Here is a 26414-nt window from a genome sequence, read left to right on the forward strand (position 1 = left end):
CTACTGGCGGTGTATCCCAAATAAAATGCAGGTTACTCCCCTGGCACGCCCAGCTAGCAACCACAGAACGCCTACATCTACATCATATTTTCCCTGTACCTGACTAATAAAGACAAAAAAATCCTCCCTATTATAACTATGGGAGCTATGTTGATACAATGTTCAAAATGATATGCATTTTCTTGTAAATGGTATATTAGTTTAAGTATTATATTGATTTTGAGCATCTTTTTTTATTTTAAAGATACAAATCTTCAATTAATATGCATTATACAAGAAAAATCATCATTAAAGGGACACTGTACCCAAAAATTTTCTTTTGTGATTCAGATTGAGCATGAAATTTTTTTTTTTAAATATCTTTATTTTTGTGTGCCACATTCAGGAAGACAAATACATCATATATTCAGTACAACCATCAAACGATAATTCAACAACATTCTTTTCAACATGAGAAACTGGTCTGGACCAATTGTGCCCCTAACTGTGGGGCGGCCAAGGTTTACATGGTGAATACAGTATCATTTAATAGAATGACTAGATCCATGTAGCTTGATTTAGTCCTCCCTTAGGGCACTTTTTGTAACATACAAACAAAACAAAACAAACAAATTCTAATAAGTGATTGAACAATGGTATTTGCCAACTCGGATTACTCACCTCTTCTCCCTCCTCTTACAGTTCCTAGTTATTCGAATGCCCACTCCCCTCTCAAATTGGCTTCAAGTATGTACTCCGTGTTTTTAAATGGTGTTATGATGATCTTTTGTAGCGCTGTTGGGAGTGTGTGTATGAAGGGTTCCCACTTAGTGACGAAAGATTTAACTCTCTTAGTCATGTCGCCTAGTCCATCTGATTGTTCAATGAACAATTGATTAAGCAATGTCTGTTTCAACTGTGTCACAGTAGGTGGATTACGTTTGAGCCAGTTTTGGAATATTAAGCGCCTGGCTACCAAAACTATATTAGAGATGAATGTGTTAAGTTGTCTTGGGATATCCCCAAAATCCAGTAGTACAATGTTTCTAAATGTTAGTTCAGGAATGTGGGGATGTGTGTTCAGAGTCGCCCAGTAATTTGTCATTTTCCAAAACTTAACTAACTTGGGGCAGCTCCACGTCATGTGCTTAATGTCTGCATCTGTCTTCCCGCACTTTGGGCATTTGTCTTCCCTGTCAGTCCTCCATTTTTGGTATTTCTTGGGTGTTATGTAACTGTCATGCATGAGTTTGAAGTGTGACTCCCTTACATCAGAAGAGAGAGTGGCTCGTTTGACCTTAAGGATACTCTCCTCTATGTCTTTACCAGTGACTATCTCCCCCATCAAGGAACTCCAAACCTCAGCAATTTTATTGCTGCACGATGTGTTAGTTGGGTTGTTCAGGGTCATGTAAAGTGGGGAAATGGATGTGTTACCCTGCTCTGCTAACTGCACTACTCGTTTAATATGCAATTGTGTAGCTTCCTGATTTTCCTTTTGTAGTACTGTATGGTAGTGCCTAGCCTGGAGGTACGCGTAATGGTGTGTGCTGGGCATCCCAAATGTCCGTCTCAAGTCTTCAAATGATTGCATGTGTTCCCCCCCTGGTGTCAGGGTCTGGCCCACTGTTCTTAAGCCTAGCTCTTTCCATCTAGCAAATGCTTCGGATGTGATACCCGCAGGGAATTCTGGGTTCCCTCCCCAAGGCAAGTAGGTTAGCAGTCTATTGTTACCTCCCAAATATTTGCAGGCCAACCTCCAGGCTCTAGCAGGTTGACTCAGCAAATCAATGTCTGTCAAGTATTTAGTAGCTTGCGAGTGGGTCAAGTGTGGTATCATGTCTAATGTCCAGGGTTTTATTAGTGCATTCTCTAGTTTAATGTTTGTAAATTTTTCTTTCCCGGTTAGCCAGTCAATGGCGAATTTACACTGAGCTGCCCAATTATAGAATTCAAAGTTGGGCAGTGCTAAGCCTCCCATCTCTCGGGCCGCCGTGAGTTTTAAGTAGCTGACCCTATGTTTCTTGTTAGTCCAAACGAACTGAAGGACCATATGGATCACATTTTGCAGGTCTGACTTTTTAAGGAGAAAGGGTAACGTCTGAAAAAAATAGAGCATTTTTGGGAAAAGTACCATTTTTATGAGTCCCACTCTACCACTGAGGGACAGCGGGAGCGGGGACCAAGTTTTAAGCATATCTTTCAAGTTTCTCAGCAGGGGGCCATAGTTAATAGAGTACCACCTCCGTGGGTCAGTATGAAGGGTTATTCCCAAATATTTAAAGTTTCCTTCAACCACCTTAAAATCAAAGTTTGGAATTTGTCTACCGCCTTTGGCAAGTAACCATATTAATTCTGTTTTATCCGTGTTAATCACGTACCCTGAGATCTTACTAAACTCCTCAATCAACTCCATCACCTTAGGGATATTCCTACAGGGGTCTTGAATAAACAGTACCATATCATCGGCAAAAAGCGAGATATGTGAGACCGTGTCTCCTATCTGCATTCCTTCCAGTTGTGCCCTAATTTTCCACGCCAGAGGTTCAATCGCAATATCAAAAAGAAGCGGAGACAGGGGGCAACCCTGCCTCGTGCCTCTATGGAGCATGAAGGGTGGGGTAGCTGTTCCATTCACAAGAATGGAGGCCTGTGGGATCTTGTATAGGTTGGATATCGCCTTTACAAATGGACCTTCTATCCCCATTTTTCCAAGAGTGTGGAAAAGATGTTCCCCTAGGACCTTGTCGAAAGCTTTTTCAGCGTCGATCAGTAACAAGGCTGCTTCCTTATGATTTCTCTTTTCCTTATTGTCTTGTGAGATCTTCCAATAGTACTGTATGATTGTTTGAACTTTTCTGATATTAAGTACCGAGGATCGTCCTTTAACAAAACCTGTCTGGTCACTGTGGATTAGTGACGGCAGTACATTAGCTAGCCTGTTTGCTAAGATTTTTGTGAGGATTTTATAATCCTGGTTCAACAGGGATATAGGCCGATAGGATTGGGGTAGAAGGGGATCGCGACCTTCTTTTGGTATAATACTGATATGGGCTTCTGCAAATCTAGCCGATGGCGCCACCGTATCATCCAATAGTCCATTAAATAACCTTGCGAGGGACTCAGCTATATCTGGCCCCATAATTTTGTAGAATTCCGCCGGTAGACCGTCCGGGCCGGGGGACTTCTCTATTTTCAAACCTTTAATTGTGTCTACAATTTCCTCTGGGGTAATGGGGGAGTTAATTCCCCTGAGTTGGTCCTGTTCTATTTGTGGCAGCTGGATGGGGTCCCAAAATCTGTCTCTGTCAGAGTCGTGTATATGTTGCATAGAGTAGAGACCTTTATAGAAATTAGTGAATGCATTTTGAATGTCTGTTTCCCTATCAAGTATGGCAGCTCCCTGTTTAATCGCTAGAATTGAGCTTCTTTTTCTGGTCAGTCTAGTCACTCTAGCCAGTAATTTCCCAGTTTTACCTCCAAACCTGTAGTATTTAGCTTGTGTTTTGGAATAAGCTCTGTTGGTTTGTTGGAAGATGTAGTTGTCTCTAAGTGTTTTAGCTTCCTTATATTTATATCTGGTTGTGGTGTTGGGATTTCTGAGGTATCTGTTCCTAGCATTTATAAGACGTACTAGAAGCTCTTCTGTTTTTTGCTTGGTTTGTTTTTTAAATGATGCAGCGTAAGTTGATATGGTTCCCCTCAGAACTGCCTTGGCCGTTTCCCAAAATAAGAGAGGGTCGTCTATGTGTTCTCTATTAAGATCCATGTATGTGTGCCATTCTCCAAGGATATGCCTATAGAAGTTTGGGTCTCTATATAGGTAAGTTGGGAAAATCCATTTATTTGGTGTGCGAGCATTGCCACCCGCGCGGAACTTAATTCCTATAGGAGCGTGGTCGGAGATTGTGATAGGGTCAACCACAGCCTCTGCAACTCTTGGGCAGAAGCTTGAGGAAACCAGAAAATAGTCTAATCTCGAAAGAGTGTCCTTTGCCACAGACATACATGTAAATTCTCTACTTTCTGGGTGTTTGGCTCTCCACACATCTTGCAAGTTCAGAGATCTCGCCAATGTGCGTATAATCAGTGACTCCTTTTTTGAGTTTTGTACTCTGTGTGCTGATGGGGTGATTCTGGCTGGGTTAGAAAATCTGTCAGCGGGGACCTGTGGGGCAATATTAAAATCTCCTCCAATGAGGAGAGGTAAGGTGGTAAACTTCAACATTTCTGAGTGTAGTGTCTTCCAGAACATTTGCTTCTGGGTTTGCGGTCCATATACACCAACTAGAGCAAAAGACAACCCCCCCACTTCTAGCTGAATCATAATATATCTACCTTCTTGATCAATTAGTGTTTTGGTAATAGTGTATTGCAAAGACTTCTTAAACAGGACCGCTACCCCTCTAGCCCTCCTTTGTTCATATGGCGTATAAATAACTTCTCCCACCCAACTCTGCCTCAGCTTCTGGTGTTCTAGTTGTGAAAGGTGTGTCTCTTCCAGAATGGCAATGTCAGTTCCTCTAGTGTGTAAATACCTTAATATTGATCTACGCTTTTGGGGGGACGTGATACCTCCCACATTCCAACTCATGATAGACAAGTTACTACATGCCATGAGGGATTGTGACATGTGCTTGATATGCAGGTGTACGTGTTATTGTGGAGAGATGTGCTATGGTAATTGTGAAATACCTTGGGAGTTTTGTTAGTGTTGTGACAATGTTCGTCCGACTATGAATAATTTCCCTTCTAACTGGATCCCCGGGAGAGAGGCAAGCATCCTGTTGGCTAGATAAAAAAGAAGTGAATAAATAACATGCAAAACAGTTTTGAAAAAACAATGACATTTCTATCAAGTCACACCAATTTTCCTTCAACACTTGATTGGTGTGCATAGTGCAATTTTGTGTGTGCAGTACACTTCCCCCTGATTCTGAGTTTCCTGATGTAAGGCAAGTTTATATATTCTTAGATCCTATTCCTTCCTTCTCTTTTCTCTTTTACTTCTTCCCCTTTTGTGGGTACTTTCAGCCCAAGAAATTGAGCTACTGAGAAATATCCTAAATATAGCGGTCTTCACTATCTATTATGAGTAGTTAGTTATTTAGTTAGTTAGTTACCTCCCCAGATCCCCTTTCTAGAAGCTATGGTAAGTACATAAATATTCAGGGGAGGGTCGCCTTCCACCTCTCCAATTCAGGCTTACCTCAATTAGTGGCCATTTCTATGAACTGCAACTCTACAGGTACTGAGTGTCTTCTCACTGACCAGTTCTAATAATCTTTTGAAAAGGGCTACTTTCACTTCGCTAAGATCAGTGTTACCTATTCTATCATGAATATTACGGCATCTTGACTAAGAAAATCTTAGGTAAATGTAGTGTAACATAGCTTCGCTAAGATCAGTGTTACCTATTCTATCATGAATATTACGGCATCTTGACTAAGAAAATCTTAGGTAAATGTAGTGTAACATAGCAACATTAAAAGTAAAAGTATGAACTGTTGAACAAATATGAAAAGAAAAAAAAAAGCAACATCAAACCCTCTCCATGATAGGAGTACTTGCTAAAATAGTTAACCTGTTGTTGGTCTAGGTTTGTCCCGCTCTCATAAGCATATGTCAGATAATAAGAGTCGTTATTTATTGTCTCTTGGGACTTATTTATCCCTCTCAGGTGTCATCTGGTGCGGGAACTTTTTCCTGTCTCAGGAATTTCTGGAGTTGTCTAGGGTCTTCAAAGAATTTAACCCCTTGCTGGGTCTGAAGCTTGAGTTTCGCAGGAAACATTAGGGAAAAGGTGCGACCAGCCTCTGTTAGTGATTTACAATAAGGTGAGAACTCCCTTCTCCTTCTAGATATTTCCGCTGAGTAGTCTTGGAATATCAGAATTTTCTTACCCTCAAAACTTAGGGGTGAGGACTGACGATAGGCTCTCAGAAGTAGGATTTTGTCCTTGAAATTAAGGTACCGGATCATTACTTGCCGTGGCCCTCTCACATTTTTCTGGTCTTGGCTAGAGCTGCCTACCCTATGAGCTCTCTCAACAATACATGGTATGTCTTCAGGCCTCAAGTGTAGCAAAGTGGGTAGGGTTCGTTCAGCAAACTCAATTAGGTCTGTATTTGGCACAGTTTCTGGGAGACCGACAATGCGCAGGTTGTTGCGCCTCGAGCGGTTTTCGAGGTCGTCAACTTTATCTAGCAATAGCTTGTTCTGGGCCTCTAGTGCTCTGATCTTTGTAGAACTCTCTCGTTGCAAGACTTCCCCATCTCCAACTCTCTGCTCCACATGTTGGAGTCTAGATGAAAAGGACTTAAAATCAGATGAAAGTGAGTCCATCCCTGTCTGTAGTTGCTCTATCTTGGGTAGAAATAGGGCCGAGATTTGAGAAACAATTGGGTGAGTGTCCGTCAGACCCTCATCCATTATCTCTGCGGTCATGTTTTCTGCAGCGTGTACCTCGGCAGCCACTTTAGATTTCCTTTCTTGGTGCTTCTGCCTGTTAGACATGGTGCCGGTAGTTTTGACAAAACTGGAGTAGTATTTCTGCATGCACCTATCCGGAATTTTATTCTCGCCCCCAGTAGTGAAAATCAGACAGATAAAAGAGTCTCTAGGCCTAGCTATTATTTGCTGGTGTTCTGGTCTCCCTTAGGTAGCTTGTGCCTTTAACTTTTATGCATTTGCAGAGTGTAGGGGTTCAGTGCACTGCTTGTTCTTTTTTTATATCACATTCGGTAGTTTTTCAGTATCCTCCCACCCCAGAAGGCCCCAGGGGGATGCCCGCATATCTGGCAAGTTCAGTTCAGTGAATTGTCCAAGTGGCAAGAGGAGGAAAATATATACCCCTGGGCAAAAGAGGTTATCTAATGTAGCACACAGTCCGTTCTATATCTTAATATCTGTCTTTAGTGTGTCAGGTTCTGGTGTGGTGTTTTTGAGAATGTGCGTACGGCTATGGCCACGTGGAGCGGCAGTTGGGGACTAATTAAATTGCGTAGTTCTGTTTTCCCCTCTTTTCAGCCTGCTCACCATCTGAAAGTTATGTCCTCCACTTTCCCAAGCCCTTTCCTCAGCTTTACCAGGGGACGGGGGCTAATAGTAGTATTCTCTGCCTCAAGGCCCTTGTGTCGTGCCCTTTTCAGGTTCCCAGCAGGATAAAAGGTATAGTGGGTAAAATGGCGGCCGGAGCGCCGCTTTGCCACTCACCACCAGCTGCCCTCACCGTCCGTGCTTATCTCTCACCCTCGAATGGTGTGTCTTGTCAGATCAGCCCCACCAGAACCGACCGCTGTCTTTCTTTCCTCTGCCGTCCTGTTGTTTCTCTGACCGTTTCCACGGTCTCTCGCCTTCCGCTTTAAGTCTTTCCTTCCTCACCGGTGGGGGAGCGGATCTGCTATGCTCCTTGTTATTTGATGCCGGGCAGATATATAAAGTAGTTCTGCCAAGGATTCTAACTTATCCGGCCGTAATTTTGGTAATAGGCTTAAGTTGTGGGCCAGTTTTCCCGGAGCTCCACAGACTTGCGTCCTCTCACATCGGCCGCCCACCGGAAGTCCTCTGAGCATGAAATTTTAAGCAACTTTCTAATTTACTCCTATTATCACATTTTCTTCATTCTCTTGGTATCTTTATTTGAAATGCAAGAATGTAAGTTTAGATGCCGGCCCATTTTTGGTGAACAACCTGGGTTGTCCTTGCTGATTGGTGGATAAATTCATCCACCAATAAAAAAGTGCTGTCCAGAGTACTGAAACCAAAAAAAAGCTTAGATGCCTTCTTTTTCAAATAATGATAGCAAGAGAACGAAGAAAAATTGATAATAGGAGTAAATTAGAAAGTTGCTTAAAATTGCATGCTCTTTCTGAATTACAAAAGAAAAAATTTGGGTACAGTGTCCCTTTAAACATCATTTAAACATTTTATATAAATTGTGAAAAAAGAGAGAAGAAGCGGTCCCGATATCCAGATATGTATAAAAGAAAACAGCTTTATTATTCCATTTTAAAAATCAACATGGGTCACACAATAGTAATAGGTTTTACGCGTTTCGGCCCAGTGCCGTACTCATAAACCTAATTAGACACAGGTTGGTGTCTGTTTAAAAAGGTTACAAACTTCATGGTTATTGGTTGGTGTGTAGCACACCCCTATTAACCATGTAAATACAAAATTTACACACATAATAAATCACTTAATAAAGCATTGACCTGATCAAGAGAAATGAGGATCTAAGAAAATATACCAAAATATTTAGCAACCATCCTAATATAGACATAAGGTTCACAAGGTGCAAATATATAAACAATCCAAATAAATTGGCATAATTTAACATGCTGCCTAAACAAGACCTGTAACCATGTTGTATGGATGTTTACACTTAAGAATCTAATATGCATTATATTTAGTGTGCCTTATACTAAGGTTAAAAACTTTTGATGTTGCATATATGGTTATTTTATTACTTGTGTTTTTGTTATAATTCAACTCACAAAGAAAGTTTATGGATACTCAATTCCAAAATAATTCTATGAACTAGAAGGGTTTTAGATATCAAATTTAGGTTAAAGCTTCTGTCTATTGCCTCACAATTTTTTCATGATTAAATATCTAAAAATGGTGGTAAAGAGTTATATTGTAATATGGTTATGAATATACTGTTATAGATAGATAATAGTTTAACCACTATGTGATAACTTTGTACAATACATCAGAGGTAGAGGAACAAAACACATCCTCTGCATTTATTGCCCAACAGGAGGTGCGCTGGATCAGGAAACAGCTTATTTCCAATGATTGATGATATCAATCTCAGAGTTAAATCCCTGGGGAACCTGAGTATTCAGTTTCATGATCCAGTACACCTCCTGTCTGGCTAGGATCTCATCCTTGTCACCACCTCTAGGGGGTAATTTTATAGTCTCAATGCCTCGCCATCTAAATGCTCCAGTATCCTTGCCGTGCACCTCAATGAAGTGTCGTAATAATGCTGAACAGGGTCTCTCATATTTAATATATCCTAAATGTTCTCTAATTCGGGTGCGAACTTCCCTGCTAGTCATTCCAACATATTGTTTGGAGTGTACCTGGCACTCAATGAGGTACACTACATAGGTACTGGAGCATTTTATGCACCCTCTGGAGGCAAATCTTTGTGTAGTGGTACAAGAGTAAAACTCTTTGCCCTCAGTGATGAAATCACATGCTTTGCATCTGTGATCCCCACACTTGTAAGTGCCATTAACTTGCATCCAAGAGCCTCTGTTCTTTTGTTTGCAAGGTAAAAGGCTTGGAGACAGCATATTACCTAGGGTTAGGTTTTTTGAATAGACACACCTAAATCCCTTCTCCACTGTAGACTTTAGATGTACATCGCCCAAAAGTATGGGAAAATACTTCCGGATGATGTCACACACCTTTGAGAAATCTGAGGAATATTGTGTAATTAATGTGAGTGGTCTTTCATCCCTATTCCCCCGTTTGGGCGTTAAAGAGTTATTCTTTCCCTCCATAGCCGTTTTCTTAGCTATGTTATTTAGCAGCTTTGGCGGGTATCCCCTGTTTTTTAGTCTTTGCTTGAGTAGTTTGGATTCTTCTAGGAAATCGCTGTCGTTACTACAAACCCTCCTAGCTCTCAGGAATTGACCCTTTACTATTCCCTTAAATACATGAGAGGGATGTCCACTCTTGTGATGTAAGATCGTGTTCCCTGAGATGGGTTTCCTGTATAGTTTTGAAACAATCTTATGTGTTTCATGATCTCCTGTTAGAGTGACATCCAAAAAGTTGACTCTCTGCCTGTGCCACTCATAGGTAAACGTGAGGCCATGCCTGGCTTCACTGAGATACTGAAAAAATAATGCGGCCTGTCCGTCAGTAGATGGCCAGATAAATATAAGGTTGTCAATGAAGCGGCGATAAAAACCACTTCTGCTCTGAGGAGGTTATCACCTCCATAGATGAAAAACCGTTCAAGCCAGCCCATGAACAAATTCGCATAGGATGGGGCGAATTTAGCCCCCATGGCTGTGCCTTGCTTCTGGAGGTAAAACAGAAGTAGTTATGTTCAAGCAAATACTGTGTGATGCGTAAAAGATACACTATGTGTTCAGTTGTCAAATCGGCACTGGAGGTTAAAAAATACTCAACAGCTTCTAACCCCATGTTGTGGGGTATGCTGGAGTACAGCGAGACCACATCGATGGTAAGCCAGCTGTAATGTGCATTCCACTCGATGTCCTCCAGCATACCCAACACATGCGTTGTGTCGCAGATGTAGCTTGGCAATGCCAAAACATATGGCTGGAGTATTCCATCCAACCAATCACACAAAGGGGGGTAGTTATCAACGTGTCAACTTTCCTGCCTTCGCCGGCCCAATATGCCCGCCTAAGCTCGCCTCACATCGCCGCCGCGGACCTGAAAAAATTTGCCTAAGTTATCAAGTAAAGCTGTCAAAAAGCCGCGGGGCGATGAGCAGCGGACTGTGAGAGTTATCACTCATCCGATCTCGCTGCTCTTCGGCTGTTTGACAGCTTTCTTGCTAGCCTGTCACTAAGCACTCACACTAAACTACACTGTTCTACCCCCTATACCGGCGCCCCCGGAGGCCCCCGCAACTAAATAAAGTTACTAACCCCTAAACCGCCGCTCCTAGACCCCGCCGCAAGTCTTATAAATGTATTAACCCCTAAACCGCCGCTCCCGGACACCGCTGCCACCTACATTATACCTAATAACCCCTATCCTGCCCCCCCTATACCGTCGCCCTCTATAATAAAGTTATTAACCCCTATCCTGCTGATTCCGCACCTCGCCGCAAATAAATAAATAGTTTAACCCCTAAACCGCCGCTCCCTGAACCCGCCGCAACCTATATTAAATTTATTAACCCCTATCCTGCCCCCACTACACCGTCGCCACTGTAATAAAATTATTAACCCCTAAACCTAAGTCTAACACTAACCCTAACACCCCCCTAACTTAAATATTAATTAAATAAATCTAAATAATATTTATATTATTAACTAAGTTAATCCTATTTAAAACTAAATACTTACCTTTAAAATAAACCCTAATATAGCTACAATATAAATAATAATTATATTGTAGCTATCGTAGGATTTATTTTTATTTTACAGGTACCTTTCAATTTATTTTAACTAGGTACAATAGCTATTAAATAGTTATTAACTATTTAATAGCTTACCTAGCTAAAATAAAGAGAAATTTACCTGTAAAATAAAAACTAACCTAAGTTACAATTACACCTAACACTACACTATACTTTAATAAATTATTCCTATTTAAAACTAAATACTTACCAGTAAAATAAACCCTAAGATAGCTACAATATAATTAATAATTACATTGTAGCTATCTTAGGATTTATATTTATTTTACAGTTAACTTTGTATTTATTTTAGCTAGTTAGAATAGTTATTAAATAGTTATTAACTATTTAATAACTACCTAGCTAAAAGAAATACAAAATTACCTGTAAAATAAATCCTAACCTAAGTTACAATTAAACCTAACACTACACTATCATTACATTAATTAAATAAATTAACTACAAATAACTACAATTAAATACAATTACATAAACTAAAGTACAAAAAATAAAAAAAGCTAAGTTACAAAAAATAAAAAAAATAAGTTACAAACATCAGCCAATAGAATGCGAGCTCAATCTGATTGGCTGACTGGATCAGCCAATCGGATTGAACTTGAATCTGATTGGCTGATTCAATCAGCCAATCAGATTTTTCCTACCTTAATTCCGATTGGCTGATAGAATCCTATCAGCCAATCGGAATTGAAGGGACGCCATCTTGGATGACGTCCCTTAAAGGAGCCTTCATTCATCGGTAGTTCGTTGGGAAAGAAGGATGTTCCGCATCGGCAGGATGAAGATTCAAGACCCAGCTTGGAAGATGACCTCGCCCGGATAGAAGACTTCTTCAGCGCCTCTTGGAAGATGACCTCGCCCGGATGGAAGATTTCTTCAGCGCCGCTTGGAGGATCACTTCATCGTATGGAAGATTTCTTCAGCGCCCCTTGGATGATCACTTCTGCCGCTCCGGATGTCCTCTTTGGTTCCATCGCTGCTCGGTTGAGTGAAGACGACTCAAGGTAGGATGATCTTCAGGGGATTAGTGTTAGGTTATTTTAAGGGGGGTTTGGGTTAGATTAGGGGTATGTGGGTGGTGGGTTTTAATGTTGGGGGGGTTGTATTTTTCTTTTACAGGCAAAAGAGCTGAATTCTTTGGGGCATGCCCCCACAAAAGGCCCTTTTAAGGGCTGGTAAGGTAAAAGAGCTTTGAACTTTTTTAATGTAGAATAGGGTAGGGCATTTTTTTTTATTTTGGGGGGGTTTGTTATTTTATTAGGGGGCTTAGATTAGGTGTAAGTAGCTTAAAATTGTTGTAATATTTTTTTAAATGTTTGTAACTTATTTTTTTTATTTTTTGTAACTTAGCTTTTTTTATTTTTTGTACTTTAGTTAGTTTATGTAATTGTATTTAATTGTAGTTATTTGTAGTTAATTTATTTAATTAATGTAATGATAGTGTAGTGTTAGGTTTAATTGTAACTTAAGTTAGGATTTATTTTACAGGTAATTTTGTATTTCTTTTAGCTAGGTAGTTATTAAATAGTTAATAACTATTTAATAACTATTCTAACTAGCTAAAATAAATACAAAGTTACCTGTAAAATAAATATAAATCCTAAGATAGCTACAATGTAATTATTAATTATATTGTAGCTATCTTAGGGTTTATTTTACAGGTAAGTATTTAGTTTTAAATAGGAATAATTTATTAAAGTATAGTGTAGTGTTAGGTGTAATTGTAACTTAGGTTAGTTTTTATTTAACAGGTACATTTCTCTTTATTTTAGCTAGGTAAGCTATTAAATAGTTAATAACTATTTAATAGCTATTGTACCTAGTTAAAATAAAATTGAAAGGTACCTGTAAAATAAAAATAAATCCTAAAATAGCTACAATATAATTATTATTTATATTGTAGCTATATTAGGGTTTATTTTAAAGGTAAGTATTTAAATAGGATTAATTTAGTTCATAATAGAAATATGATTTAGATTTATTTAATTAATATTTAAGTTAGGGGGTGTTAGGGTTAGTGTTAGACTTAGGTTTAGGGGTTAATAATTTTATTACAGTGGCGGCGGTGTAGTGGGGGGCAGGATAGGGGTTAATAAATGTATTATAGGTGGCGACGGTGTAGGGGGGGCAGATTAGGGGTTAATAAATTTAATATAGGTTGCGGCAGGGTCAGGGAGCGGCGGTTTAGGGGTTTAACTATTTATTTATTTGCGGCGAGGTGCGGGATCGGCAGGATAGGGGTTAATAACTATAGAGGGCGGCGGTATAGGGGGGGCAGGATAAGGGGTTACTAGGTACAATGTAGGTTGCGGTGGGCTCCGGGAGCGGCGGTTTAGGGGTTAATATGTATAGAGTAGCTTGCGGTGGGCTCCGTGAGCGGCGGTTTAGGGGTTAATCATTTTATTTAGTTGCGGCGGTGTAGGGGGGGACAGATTAGAGGTGTTTAGACTCGGGGTACATGTTAGGGTGTTAGGTGTAGACAGCTCCCATAGGAATGAATGGGATGTCTGGCAGCAGCGAACTTGTACTTTCGCTATGGTCAGACTCCCATTGATTCCTATGGGATACGCCGCCTCCAGGGTGGCGGTTTGAAAACCAGGTACGCTGGGCCGTAAAAGTGCTGAGCGTACCTGCTAGTTTTTTGATAACTAGCAAAAGTAGTCAGATTGTGCCGCACTTGTGTGCGGAACATCTGGAGTGACGTAAGAATCGATCTGTGTCGGACTGACTCCGGCGGATCGAAGTTTACGTCACAAAATTCAACTTTTGCCAGTCTCTAGCCTTTGATAACTAAGGCGAATCAGCCTCGCCACAAATACGCTGCGGAATTCCAGCGTATTTGAGGTTGACGGCTTGATAACTACCCCCCAAAGGCTCAAGGAGTGAGCCTATCCCTGAAACGATGGGGCGACCCTTGACATTAGTGAGGCTCTTATGGACCTTGGGCAGATGATGGAAGATGGGGATAATTGGATGTTTCACATACAAGGAATCTGCTGTTTGTTGATCCAATATTCCTAATTCCACCCCATCATCCAGCATCTTCCCAACTTCATGTTGAAAACGTTTGGTGGGATTCCGATCCATAATTGAGTATGTACAAGGATCATTTAATTGTCGTAAAGCCTCGTTGACATAGTCTACACGATCAAGTACCACCACACTGCCTCCCTTATCAGATTGTCGTATGACAATCTTGTCATTATTCTGTATTGAAGTAATCGCTTCTTTTTCTGATTTAGAGAGGTTGTGCGTGGTTGATGTAGTAGACATACTTAGTTGTTTTAAATCCTCAACCACCCGCTTGTGAAAAACCTCCAAAAATTTTCCCCGATGATGTATCGGGTAAAAATTGGAGGTAACCTTTCTTTGGGGAAACTTGGTATTAGTTACATGGCTAGACAATGTAGACTCTCTTTCCAAGCTTTCCAGTGATGCAACACTACAAGCCTCTTGGAAACTGAGGGTAGAGGGGCAATTGGATTCCAAAGTATCTTGTATGGAGCAAAAACTCACATCATCAGTTCTAGCTGACATTTCAAAAAATTGTATATAAATGTAAAGCTTCTCTAAACTATTAACCCCTTACATGCCCTCCACAGCGCAACCTAACCCAACTAGACTATCAACTCCATAAGCTGCGATAACGTATTAACGTAATCACCCCTAAACCGCCAATACGCCACTGCAAAGTGGTTATAGCTCTTTTGCATAAAACAATCCTATTCTAAAAAAAAAAATACCCTCCCACCCAAAAAAGCCTAATGCTAAACCCCTAAGAGGGTACTCACCTAAGTTAAATCTGGCTCCTAGGTGGGCAGCTACTACTCCAAGGTGGTACTCCTCTTCTATCTTCATCCATGGTGGCGGTCCTTCTTCCCTCTTCAGCTATGGCGGCGCTCCACTGGGGATGTCCTCTTCCACCTGACTAGTCTTCATCCATCTTCTGATATTCGTATCCTCTCATCTCCTCAAGTTAGCGCGGCGTGATATTTTAACATTAGCACACCACTTGTAATCTAGCCTATAGATTGCAGAGAAGCTAGTGTTAAAATGACATGCTTTTACAAATTAAAGCATTGTATTCTTTGACTAGAATAGCCCTTTAAACTTTAAATTTCATCTCATCAATGATATTAACATGACTAGAATGTGGGCACATGAATGTTTTTCATCTTTGCCATTGGAGTGGGTATATCCTCATGAAAGGAACAAAAAACGCAGAACAAAAATGTTCTAATGTGTTTTAGTATTGCCCTATAACTGTGTCTAACCCCTGTGTATATGCATGTACTCACTGTTGGTCACAAATGATATACTGTATATATATATATATATATATATATATATATATTGTGTGTATCCCTGTATTTTTTTTTAAACTGTTTCAAATGGGTGGAGCCATTTGAAGGATGTGGCTTTATTTCAAGGGGTGGGGTCTAGCGCCCCACCTTGAAAATTCACCAGCCGCCACTGAAGTGTTTTAAAAAAATATTACAAAACAAAATTAAAATCTGGCAACATTGTAGTGTAATTTTAATTGTGTTTTACATGGATAGGGCTATCCCAACTATGGCTAAACAATCATATACTTTTTTCTTTTCTACTTGTAGAGCAAGACTTATAACATTATTAATAATAATAATTTAAACTCCAAACCTAATGACATTTAGTCAAAATCCTTTAAGTATCGGCTTAGCACTCAAGCAATAGCCAGGACATGAGTTTTTTCAGTCCTCCCCCATAGAAGTTTATTATATGAGGGATTTAAAGCACATTCTATATCCAACTCCAGATGTTAGCGTGACCTAAGCTTTCCATGGAGCGCTAATATTTTAATTTGTACATGTAATATGACTGCAAAAATGGAAGCGCTATGGATTGCACTTAGCAATGCTAGCGCTAAAATGGCTGTCCTCCACTTGTAATCTAGGCCTAAATGCCTTCATCCACCTCCCTCTAAATATCTAGGTTACACTGCAGGCATTTGAAGGAGAGTTGCTGCACGTGAGCAAACACGTCAGCACTGGAATGAAGTTAAAGCTAGGTTTCAACATGGCGACACCCATGACTAGAAAATAATGTCAATATTATGCTTAAAAATGTATTTAGTGTTTTATGCCCCTTGAAGTATGCTTTGAATCAGCTTTACATTACAAAGTGCCTTACAATAGTACTTACATGACACTTTAAACTCCTGTTTCCTGTTATGTATGTATCAGACTCTAGTCAGACCCTTATGGGGATTATGAAACATTTAGAAAGTACATTTCGAAGATGATGCTAGAATATAATATTTTGTTTATTAACTGTATTTGTAAAAAAAAAATTCTGTTCTTTATATAGATGAGGTCCTATCAGAAAATTTTTTGGACTACAAGAATCGAGGGGTTAACGGGGCTCACAGAGGTCAGATTGTATGGAAAATTGATGCCAGCTCATACTTTGTGGAGCGTGAGTATATTTTAAATTATTGTTTAAGTAATGTTTATACTGTTGTCAGTGTTTATGGGTATTCATTTGAATTAAATAAATGTAACATTTGTTTAATTTCTTCTCAATACTTTACAATATAAATACTACATGTAATACACAAGGAAGGCTGCACAACGGGTATAATTCAAACAGAAGGTTTATTTGGGAAATTAAACCTAGACATGGGAAAGGCAATCAGTTTAGCCTGCTTGCCTTTTCCATGTCTGCCTAGGTTTTATTTTCCAAATAAACCTTCTGTTTGAATTATACCCGTTGTGCAGCCTTCCTTCCTTGTTTATTATTCGCTTTAGCGGTTGGTTCCCCGCTTCCTTGAGCTTTGCACCTTGCCTGTTGCGGTTGAGACGTGTTTGAGGCCATTCCTGGATGCTTCTGGATGATGTAAGTCCTTTGCGACCCTTCCTCTAGCAGAACGCCGGCTGTTGCGGTTGTTGACACACTTCTGAAATACTACATGTACTATGGGTGCCTCTTAGGACATATAACTGTAATGAAAATTTGGTGATGAAACTAACTGAGCATTTGAGAATCCATTTATGTGTACATCTTAGATATGATATGTAATTTAATCATCGCTGTATCCTTTGTGTTCATAAAGTTTTGCACAAATTCTTTATACTTTGTTCATTCCATTTAGCTTTTATAATATCACTAGTCCTAAAGCCCGTTCACACGGCCATTTTTTGCAGTACATCGGTCCTACCCCTTGCTCTCTCTCCCTCCCCCTCTCTTTTGCTCTCTCTCTCCCCCTCTCTTTTGCACTCTCTCGCTCCACCTCTCTTTTGCTCTCTCTCCCGCCTCTCTTTTGCTCTCTCTCTCCCCCCTTTCTTTTGCTCTCTCTCTCCCCCCTCTTTTGCTCTCTTTCTCCCCCTCTCCTTTGCTCTCTCTCCCCTCTCTTTTGCTCCCTCTCCCCCCTTTTTTTTTGCTCTCTCTCCCCCTCTCTTTTGCGCTCTCTCTCCCCCTCTCTTTTGCGCTCTCTCTCTCCCCTCTCTTTTGTGCTCTCTCTCCCCCCCTCTCTTTTGCGCTCTCTCTCCCCCTCTCTTTTGCAGTCTCTCTCCCCCCTCTCTTTTGCGGTCTCTCTCTCTCCCCCCTCTTTTGCGGTCTCTCTCTCTCCCCCCTCTCTCTTGTGCTCTCTCCCCCTCTCTTTTGCGCTCTCTCGCTCCACCTCTCTTTTGCTCTTGCCCCACCCTCTCTTTTGCTCTCTCTCCCTCCACTCTTTTGCTCTCTCCCCCCTCTCTTTTGCTCTCTCCCCCCTCTCTTTTGCTCTCTCCCCCCTCTCTTTTGCTTTCCCCCTCTCTCTTTTGCGCTCTCTCTCCCCTCTCTTTTGTGCTCTCTCTCCCCTCTCTTTTGTGCTCTCTCTCTCCCCCTCTCTTTTGCGCTCTCTCCCCACCTCTCTTTTGCACTCTCTCTCTCCCCCCTCTCTCTTGTGCTATCTCCCCCTCTCTTTTGCGCTCTCTCGCTCCACCTCTCTGTTGCGCTCTCTCACTCCACCTCTCTTTTGCTCTCTCCCCCTCTCTTTTGCTCTCTCCCCCCCTCTCTTTTGCTCTCTCTCTCCCCCCTCTCTTTTGCTCTCTCCCCCTCTCTTTTGCTCTCTCCCCCCTCTCTTTTGCTCTCTCTCTCCCCCCTCTCTTTTGCTCTCTCTCTCCCCCTCTCTTTTGCTCTCTCCCTCTCTTTTGCTTTCTCCCCCTCTCTTTTGCGCTCTCTCTCCCCTCTCTTTTGCGCGCTCTCTCTCTCCCCCTCTTTTTTGCGCTCTTTCTCCCCACTCTCTTTTGCACTCTCTCTCTCCTCCCTCTCTTTTGCGCTCTCTCTCTCCCCCCTCTCTTTTGCACTCTCTCTCTCTCCCCCCTCTCTTTTGCACTCTCTCTCCCCCTCTCTTTTGCGCTCTCTCTCTCCCCTCTCTTTTGCGCTCTCTCTCCCCTCTCTTTTGCACGCTCTCTCTCTCCCCCTCTTTTTTGCGCTCTTTCTCCCCACTCTCTTTTGCACTCTCTCTCTCCTCCCTCTCTTTTGCGCTCTCTCTCTCCCCCCTCTCTTTTGCACTCTCTCTCTCTCCCCCCTCTCTTTTGCACTCTCTCTCCCCCTCTCTTTTGCGCTCTCTCTCCCCCTCTCTTTTGCGCTCTCTCTCCCCCTCTCTTTTGAGCTCTCTCTCTCTCCCCCTCTCTTTTGCTCTGTCTCTCTCCCCTCTCTTTTGCTCTCTCTCTATCCCTCTCTTTTGCTCTCTCTCCCCCCCCTCTCTCTCTCTCCCCTCTCCCCCCTCTTTTGCTCTCTCTCCCCCTCTCTATTGCTCTTTCTCCCCCCTCTCTTCCCATTCTCTCGCTTCCCCTCTCTTTTGCTCTCTCTCTTCCCCCTCTTATTTTCTCTCTCTCCCCCCTCTCTCCCCCTTCTCTCTCTTCCCCTCTCTTTTGCTCTCTCTCTTTCCCCCTCTTATTTTCTCTCTCCCCCTCTCTTTTGCTCTCTCTCTCCCCCTTTCTCTTCCCTCTCTTTTGCTCTTTCCCCTCTATTTTGCTCTTTCCCCTCTATTTTGCTCTCTCTCCCCTCTTTTTTGCTCTTTCCCCTCTCTTTTGCTCTCTCTTACCCTCTCTTTAGCTTTCCCATCTCTTTTGCTCTCTCCCCCTCTCTTTCTATCTCCTTCCCCCCTCTCTCTCGCGACTGCGCCCAACCCTGCCCCCGCCACGCCTGGCCACGCCCGCTCACACCCCGGCAACAACCCGTTCACGTCTGGCCATGCCCACCTCTGCCCACCGTCACCGTGCCGCAGCAGATCACGAAGACTCTAAGGCCAGGTGTGTTTGTCCTCGTGCTGTCTCTACTGCGCATGACAGCTTCGGACAAACACACTTGGCCTTTTATATTATAGGATTATCTTCCCGGAAAAAAGGCACATAGTATATAATGAATGAAGTTCCTGCAATTGTGTGTATTCACTACAACACTCAATCATGTAAGTGTCTCATTATACTGTAGAACACTACTTTGTGCAGATCTGATAACAAAGAATGTATTGTTATTTAAAGGGACGCTGAACCCAAATTTTTTCTTCCGTGATTCAGATAGAGCATGCAATTTTAAACAACTTTCTAATTGACTCCTATTATCAAGTTTTCTTCATTCTCTTGGTATGTTTGTTTGAAAAGCAAGAATGTAAGTTTAAATGCCGGCCCATTTTTGGTGAACAAACTGGGTTGTCCTTGCTGATTGATTCAATGTTTTCTTACAGCGCTGAAAGTGTGGACCTATAGCTCCTGTCTATAGTGGGTCCCCAGGTGCCCACTTTTAGAAAATATGTGTCAAAACGTGGTTTAGAAAGGAGCGCCAAATCTTGGCGAGGTCTGGTGCGGTATAGGTGTGAAAATATGGTATTCTGTCTGAGAAATTGTATAGCGCTATAGCTCAGCTACAATTATGGTAGTTGTGCTGTATAGATGTGTAGGTTTTGATATCTAGATATAAGATCTAAGAGTGGCACAGTTGATACATAAAAGCATTTAATACATATTAAACATATAAAACAAGGGTGTCGTTTAAAATATATTTTAACAGAACGGCAAGAAATAATGTGTAAAAACACATAAACACATAAATATCTATAAAAACACGCTTGTTTTGCTTTTTTGCTGTATGTATAATGTCTCATAAAATTCGTCTCATATATAGTTGTGTTGGCATAAATCTGAAAATAATAAACAATAAAAAATAATAAAAAACAATGAAAAGTAAATAATGTCCAATAATCCCTTCTCAAAGTTAAGAGATATATAAAAAAAGGTTAAGTAGTGTCCAAAAATCCCTTCTCAAAGTTAAGAGATATAAATAGATTTTCACATGTGTATCCAAAAAATAAACTGTCCAAATTTAAGTGTTGTCCAAAAACGTGGTATAAATGAATAGTGCAAATCCAGCAGATTCAAAAGTTCTATTAAAAAAGCTTTGCAAAAAACATTTCAAAGAGACATTTAAAAAACATCAAAATGAAGGTAGAAAAAAAGGTCTATCAAAATATGGTGACAAAGAATAATCCGTGAAGTCAATCCAAAATAGTGATAAAAATAAGTCCAAAAAAGATGTAAAATATCCAAAAGATAAAAAACAAAAAATAAATGATTAGTATGTGCACAAACTAGTGAGAGTGATCCCAAAAAGGGGGCTTATGTGGAGGGGTTATGTTTCCATGTAGAAAAATTATTTGCTGTATAAAAAGAAAAAAGAAAAAATAAAAATAAGCAAAAATACAAAAATATAAATAAAAATAATCCTAGGGAATCTTCAAACCCTGAAAATAAAAGATAATAACAATAGTGTAATACTGTATTATAATTCAACAATCAAGGAATAAATAGCTCACCATAGCTCTGTCAACGCGTTTCGGCCCTCAAGAGAGGCCTTTATCAAGACTATTAGTCTTGATAAAGGCCTCTCTTGAGGGCCGAAACGCGTTGACAGAGCTATGGTGAGCTATTTATTCCTTGATTGTTGAATTATAATACAGTATTACACTATTGTTATTATCTTTTATTTTCAGGGTTTGAAGATTCCCTAGGATTATTTTTATTTATATTTTTGTATTTTTGCTTATTTTTATTTTTTCTTTTTTCTTTTTTCTTTTTATACAGCAAATAATTTTTCTACATGGAAACATAACCCCTCCACATAAGCCCCCTTTTTGGGATCACTCTCACTAGTTTGTGCACATACTAATCATTTATTTTTTGTTTTTTATCTTTTGGATATTTTACATCTTTTTTGGACTTATTTTTATCACTATTTTGGATTGACTTCACGGATTATTCTTTGTCACCATATTTTGATAGACCTTTTTTTCTACCTTCATTTTGATGTTTTTTAAATGTCTCTTTGAAATGTTTTTTGCAAAGCTTTTTTAATAGAACGTTTGAATCTGCTGGATTTGCACTATTCATTTATACCACGTTTTTGGACAACACTTAAATTTGGACAGTTTATTTTTTGGATACACATGTGAAAATCTATTTATATCTCTTAACTTTGAGAAGGGATTTTTGGACACTACTTAACCTTTTTTTATATATCTCTTAACTTTGAGAAGGGATTATTGGACATTATTTACTTTTCATTGTTTTTTATTATTTTTTATTGTTTATTATTTTCAGATTTATGCCAACACAACTATATATGAGACGAATTTTATGAGACATTATACATACAGCAAAAAAGCAAAACACGCGTGTTTTTATAGATATTTATGTGTTTATGTGTTTTTACACATTATTTCTTGCCGTTCTGTTAAAATATATTTTAAACGACACCCTTGTTTTATATGTTTAATATGTATTAAATGCTTTTATGTATCAACTGTGCCACTCTTAGATCTTATATCTAGATATCAAAACCTACACATCTATACAGCACAACTACCATAATTGTAGCTGAGCTATAGCGCTATACAATTTCTCAGACAGAATACCATATTTTCACACCTATACCGCACCAGACCTCGCCAAGATTTGGCGCTCCTTTCTAAACCACGTTTTGTCCTTGCTGATTGGACAGCACCAACATACAAGTGCTGTCCATGGTTCTGAGCAAACAATTTGCTGGCTCCTTAGCTTAGATGCCTTATTTTTCAAATACAGATAGCAAGAGAACAAAGAAAAATTTATAATAGGAGTAAATTAGAAAATTGCTTAAAATTGCATGCTCTATCTAAATCATGAAAGAAAAAATTTGGGTTCAGTGTCCCTTTAAAATTCCGTATTTAACCCCCCCCCCCACACACACACAATGGTTGGCTTATGAATATCGACATCTAATAGACTGACAATCAAAAGTTGTGTGTCTTGTGACCAGATAAATCAGATGTGGATATTTTATTGCGTTTCTAGTCTGATTACCTAAAGCTATCTGAGGTTGCGTGATTCTCTAAGAAATCTTACCAGTACTGTTGGAATTATCTAAAGGCAGTTTTTACCTTAAAGGGATACTGAACCCAAATTGTTTCTTTCATGATTCAGATAGAGCATGCAATTTTAAGCAACTTTCTAATTGACTCCGATTATCAATTTTTCTTTGTTCTCTTGCTATCTTTATTTGAAAAAGAAGGCATCTAAGCTAAGGAGCCAGACAAATTTTTGGTTCAGACCCTGGACAGCCATTGTTTAATGGTGGGTAAATATATCCACCAATCAGCAAGAACAACCCAGGTTGTTCACCATAAATGGGCCGGATTCTAAACGTATATTCTTGCTTTTCAAATAAAGATACCAAGAGAATGAAGAACATTTGATAATAGGAGTAAATTAGAAAGTTGCTTAAAATTGCCTGCTATATCTGAATCACAAAAGAAAAAAATTGGGTTCAGTGTCCCTTTAAGAACTGAGGAATTCCCTGCACTTAAAGTGAAGGTAAATTTTTTGGTTTTTGCAGCCTGTATTCTATTCCTCATCTAATATATAGTAAATACACTTTATATTTACATTCCCGGCCGTTCCTAGCTCCGCCCTCCATGTATTTCCGGATAATTGCCTTTATTACTTCAAATGCGCGTTCCCGATTGCCGGAACAATTGCACATGCGCACCATTCCCCATAAATCGATTTGCGCCTGCGTGACCCAAAAAATGTTATGCCTAAAGCGCAGGCATCAATCGTTGCAACATAGTATTCAATGACTAGCTATCAATCATAGTATTCAATGCCGGCGACGCTGAAATTTGCGCTGGTTTGGTATCCTATATACGAGCGTAACCTAGAAGTTACGCTCGTATATTTCTGCCGTCGCCCGTAGTTTTTTGGGCCATGGGCAGGTATACCAAACCAGCGCAGTTTGGTATCCAATATACAGCGCAAGGACTTTCGTGGCAAAAATGGAGAAATCTTACTCCATTTTCACCTCGCCACAAAAAGCAGCCGTAGTAAGCCTTACGCTGTCTATTGGAGCCTCGTAACTCCCTAAACTAGCTACAAAATAAACCTAACACCTAATGCATGCGCAATGTCTATCTACCTGTCAACCGCGATCCCCCGCCGCAATCCCTAATAAATTATTTAACCCCTAAACCGCCGCTCCCGGACCCTGCCGCCATCTACATTAACTACCCCCTAATGTGATCCCCCTACACCGTCGCCAACAATATTAAACTACCCCCTAAAGTGAGCCCCTTACACCGCCGACATCTACCTTACCTACCCACTAAAGTGAGCCCCTTACACCGCCGCCATCTACCTAACCTACCCCCTAATGTGAGCTTCTACCCCGCCGCCATCTATTTTAAAATTATTAACCCCTAATTTAATCCCCCTACCCCGCCGCCACCTATATTAAATTAATTAACCCCTAATCTAATCCCCCTACCATGCCGCCACCTATATTAAATTATTTAACCCCTAAAATACTAAACTATCCCTACCACTAAACCCAAGTCTAACCCTACAAATAGCCCTGAAAAGGGCTTTTTGCGTGGCATTACCCCAAAGTAAACTGCTCTATTGCCAGCCCTTAAAAGGGCTTTTTGCGGGCAATTGCCCTAAAGTAATCAGCTCTTTTACCAGCCCTTAAAAGGGCTTTTGGTGGGGCTTTGTCACAAAGTAAACTGCTCTTTTGCATCTAATCTAAATCCCCCTACACCGACCCTACCTATAATAAATGTATTACCCCCTAATCTAATCCCCCTACACCAGCCCTACCTATAATAAATGTATTAACCCCTAATTTAATCCCCCTACACCGCCGCCAGCTATATTAACTATATTAACCCTAATTATATTAGGGTTAATATAGTTATTATATTATATATATTAACTATATTAACCCTAATTATATTAGGGTTAATATAGTTAATATCGTTATTATATTATCTAAATATTAAGTATAATAACCCTATCTAACTCTAACATCCCTAACTAAACTCTTATTAAAATAAATATAATATTAATATTATTAATGAAAATATTCCTATTTAAATCTAAATACTTACCTATAAAATAAACCCTAAGATAGCTACAATGTAATTAATAATTACATTGTAGCTATTTTAGGGTTTATATTTATTTTACAGGTAACTTGGTATTTATTTTAACTAGGTACAATAGCTATTAAATAGTTAATAACTATTTAATAGCTACCTAGTTAAAATAATTACCAATTTACCAGTAAAATAAATCCTAAGCTAAGTTACAAATACACCTACACTATCAATAAATTAAATAAACTACAAATATCTAAACTAAAATACAATAAAATAATCTAAAATAAATTACAAAAAAAAACAAACACTAATTTACAATAAATAAAAAAAAATATTACAAGATTTTTAAGCTAATTACACCAATTCTAAGCCCCCTAATAAAATAATAAAGCCCCACAAAATAAAAAAAATTCCCTGCCCTATTCTAAATTAAAAAAAGTTAGCTCTTTTACCTTACCAGCCCTTATAAAGGCCTTTTGCGGGGCATGCCCCAAAGAAAACTGCTCTTTTGCCTGAAAAAAACACAATACCACCCCCCAACATTACAACCCACCACCCACATACCCCTAATCTAACCCAAACCCCCTTAAATAAACCTAACACTACCCCCATGAAGATCTCCCTACCTTGTAGTCACCCAGCCGAGCAGAACTTTTCATCCGATCCGGGCGATGCCTTCAATCAAGCTGCAGAATGTCTTCTTCCATCCGGTGATGTCTTCAAGCAAGCGGCAGAGAGTCTTCTTCCATCCGGTGATGTCTTCAAGCAAAGCGGCATCTTCAATCTTCTTTCTTCGCTCCTCCGCCGCGGAGCATCCATGAGGTACCTTTAAATGACGTCATCCAAGATGGCGTCCGTCAAATTCCTATTGGCTGATAGGATTCTATCAGCCAATCGGAATTAAGGTAGAAAAATCTGATTGGTTGATTGAATCAGCCAATCAGATTCAAGTTCAATCCGATTGGCTGAACCAATCAGCCAATCGGATTGAACTTGAATCTGATTGGCTGATTCAATCAACCAATCAGATTTTTCTACCTTAATTCCGATTGGCTGATAGAATCCTATCAGCCAATCGGAATTCGACGGATGCCATCTTGGATGACGTCATTTAAAGGTACCTCATTCGTCGGGAAGTCGTTGTGCCGGATGGATGCTCCGTGGCGGAGGAGCGAAGAAAGAAGATTGAAGATGCCGCTTTGCTTGAAGACATCACCGGATGGAAGAAGACTCTCTGCAGCTTGATTGAAGACATCGCCCGGATCGGATGAAGAGTTCTGCCCGGCTGGGTGAATACAAGGTAGGGAGATCTTCAGGGGGGTAGTGTTAGGTTTATTTAAGGGGGGTTTGGGTGGGTTTAGAATAGGGGTATGTGGGTGGTGGGTTGTAATGTTGGGGGGTGGTATTGTGTTTATCTTTACAGGCAAAAGAGCAGTTTTCTTTGGGGCATGCCCCGCAAAAAGCCCTTTTAAGGGCTGGTAAGGTAAAAGAGCTTTGAACTTTTTAAATTTAGAATAGGGCAGGGAATTTTTTTTATTTTGGGGGGCTTTATTATTTTATTAGGGGGCTTAGAATAGGTGTAATTAGCTTAAAAATCTTGTAATATTTTTTTTATTTTTTGTAATTTAGTGTTTGTTTTTTTTTGGTAATTTAGTTTAGTTTAATTTATTGTATTTTAGTTTAGATATTTGTAGTTTATTTAATTTATTGACAGTGTAGGTGTATTTGTAACTTAGGTTAGGATTTATTTTACAGGTACATTGGTAATTATTTTAACTAGGTAGCGATTAAATAGTAAATAACTATTTAATAGCTATTGTACCTAGTTAAAATAAATACAAAGTTGCCTGTAAAATAAATAAAAACCCT

General features: G+C 39.9%; 1 protein-coding gene across 1 annotated transcript in view; it reads left to right on the top strand.

Annotated features, from left to right (window-relative positions):
• Window positions 1-26414, top strand: part of HECW1 (HECT, C2 and WW domain containing E3 ubiquitin protein ligase 1) — a 416305-nt gene that overhangs the window by 61356 nt on the left and 328535 nt on the right. The window contains exon 2 of the mRNA XM_053714546.1: window positions 16463-16570. Coding sequence (XP_053570521.1) covers window positions 16463-16570 — 108 coding nt within the window. The remainder of the gene's footprint in view (window positions 1-16462; window positions 16571-26414) is intronic.

Source organism: Bombina bombina, chromosome 5 (genome assembly GCF_027579735.1).
Source record: "Bombina bombina isolate aBomBom1 chromosome 5, aBomBom1.pri, whole genome shotgun sequence".
Lineage (NCBI taxonomy): Eukaryota > Metazoa > Chordata > Amphibia > Anura > Bombinatoridae > Bombina > Bombina bombina.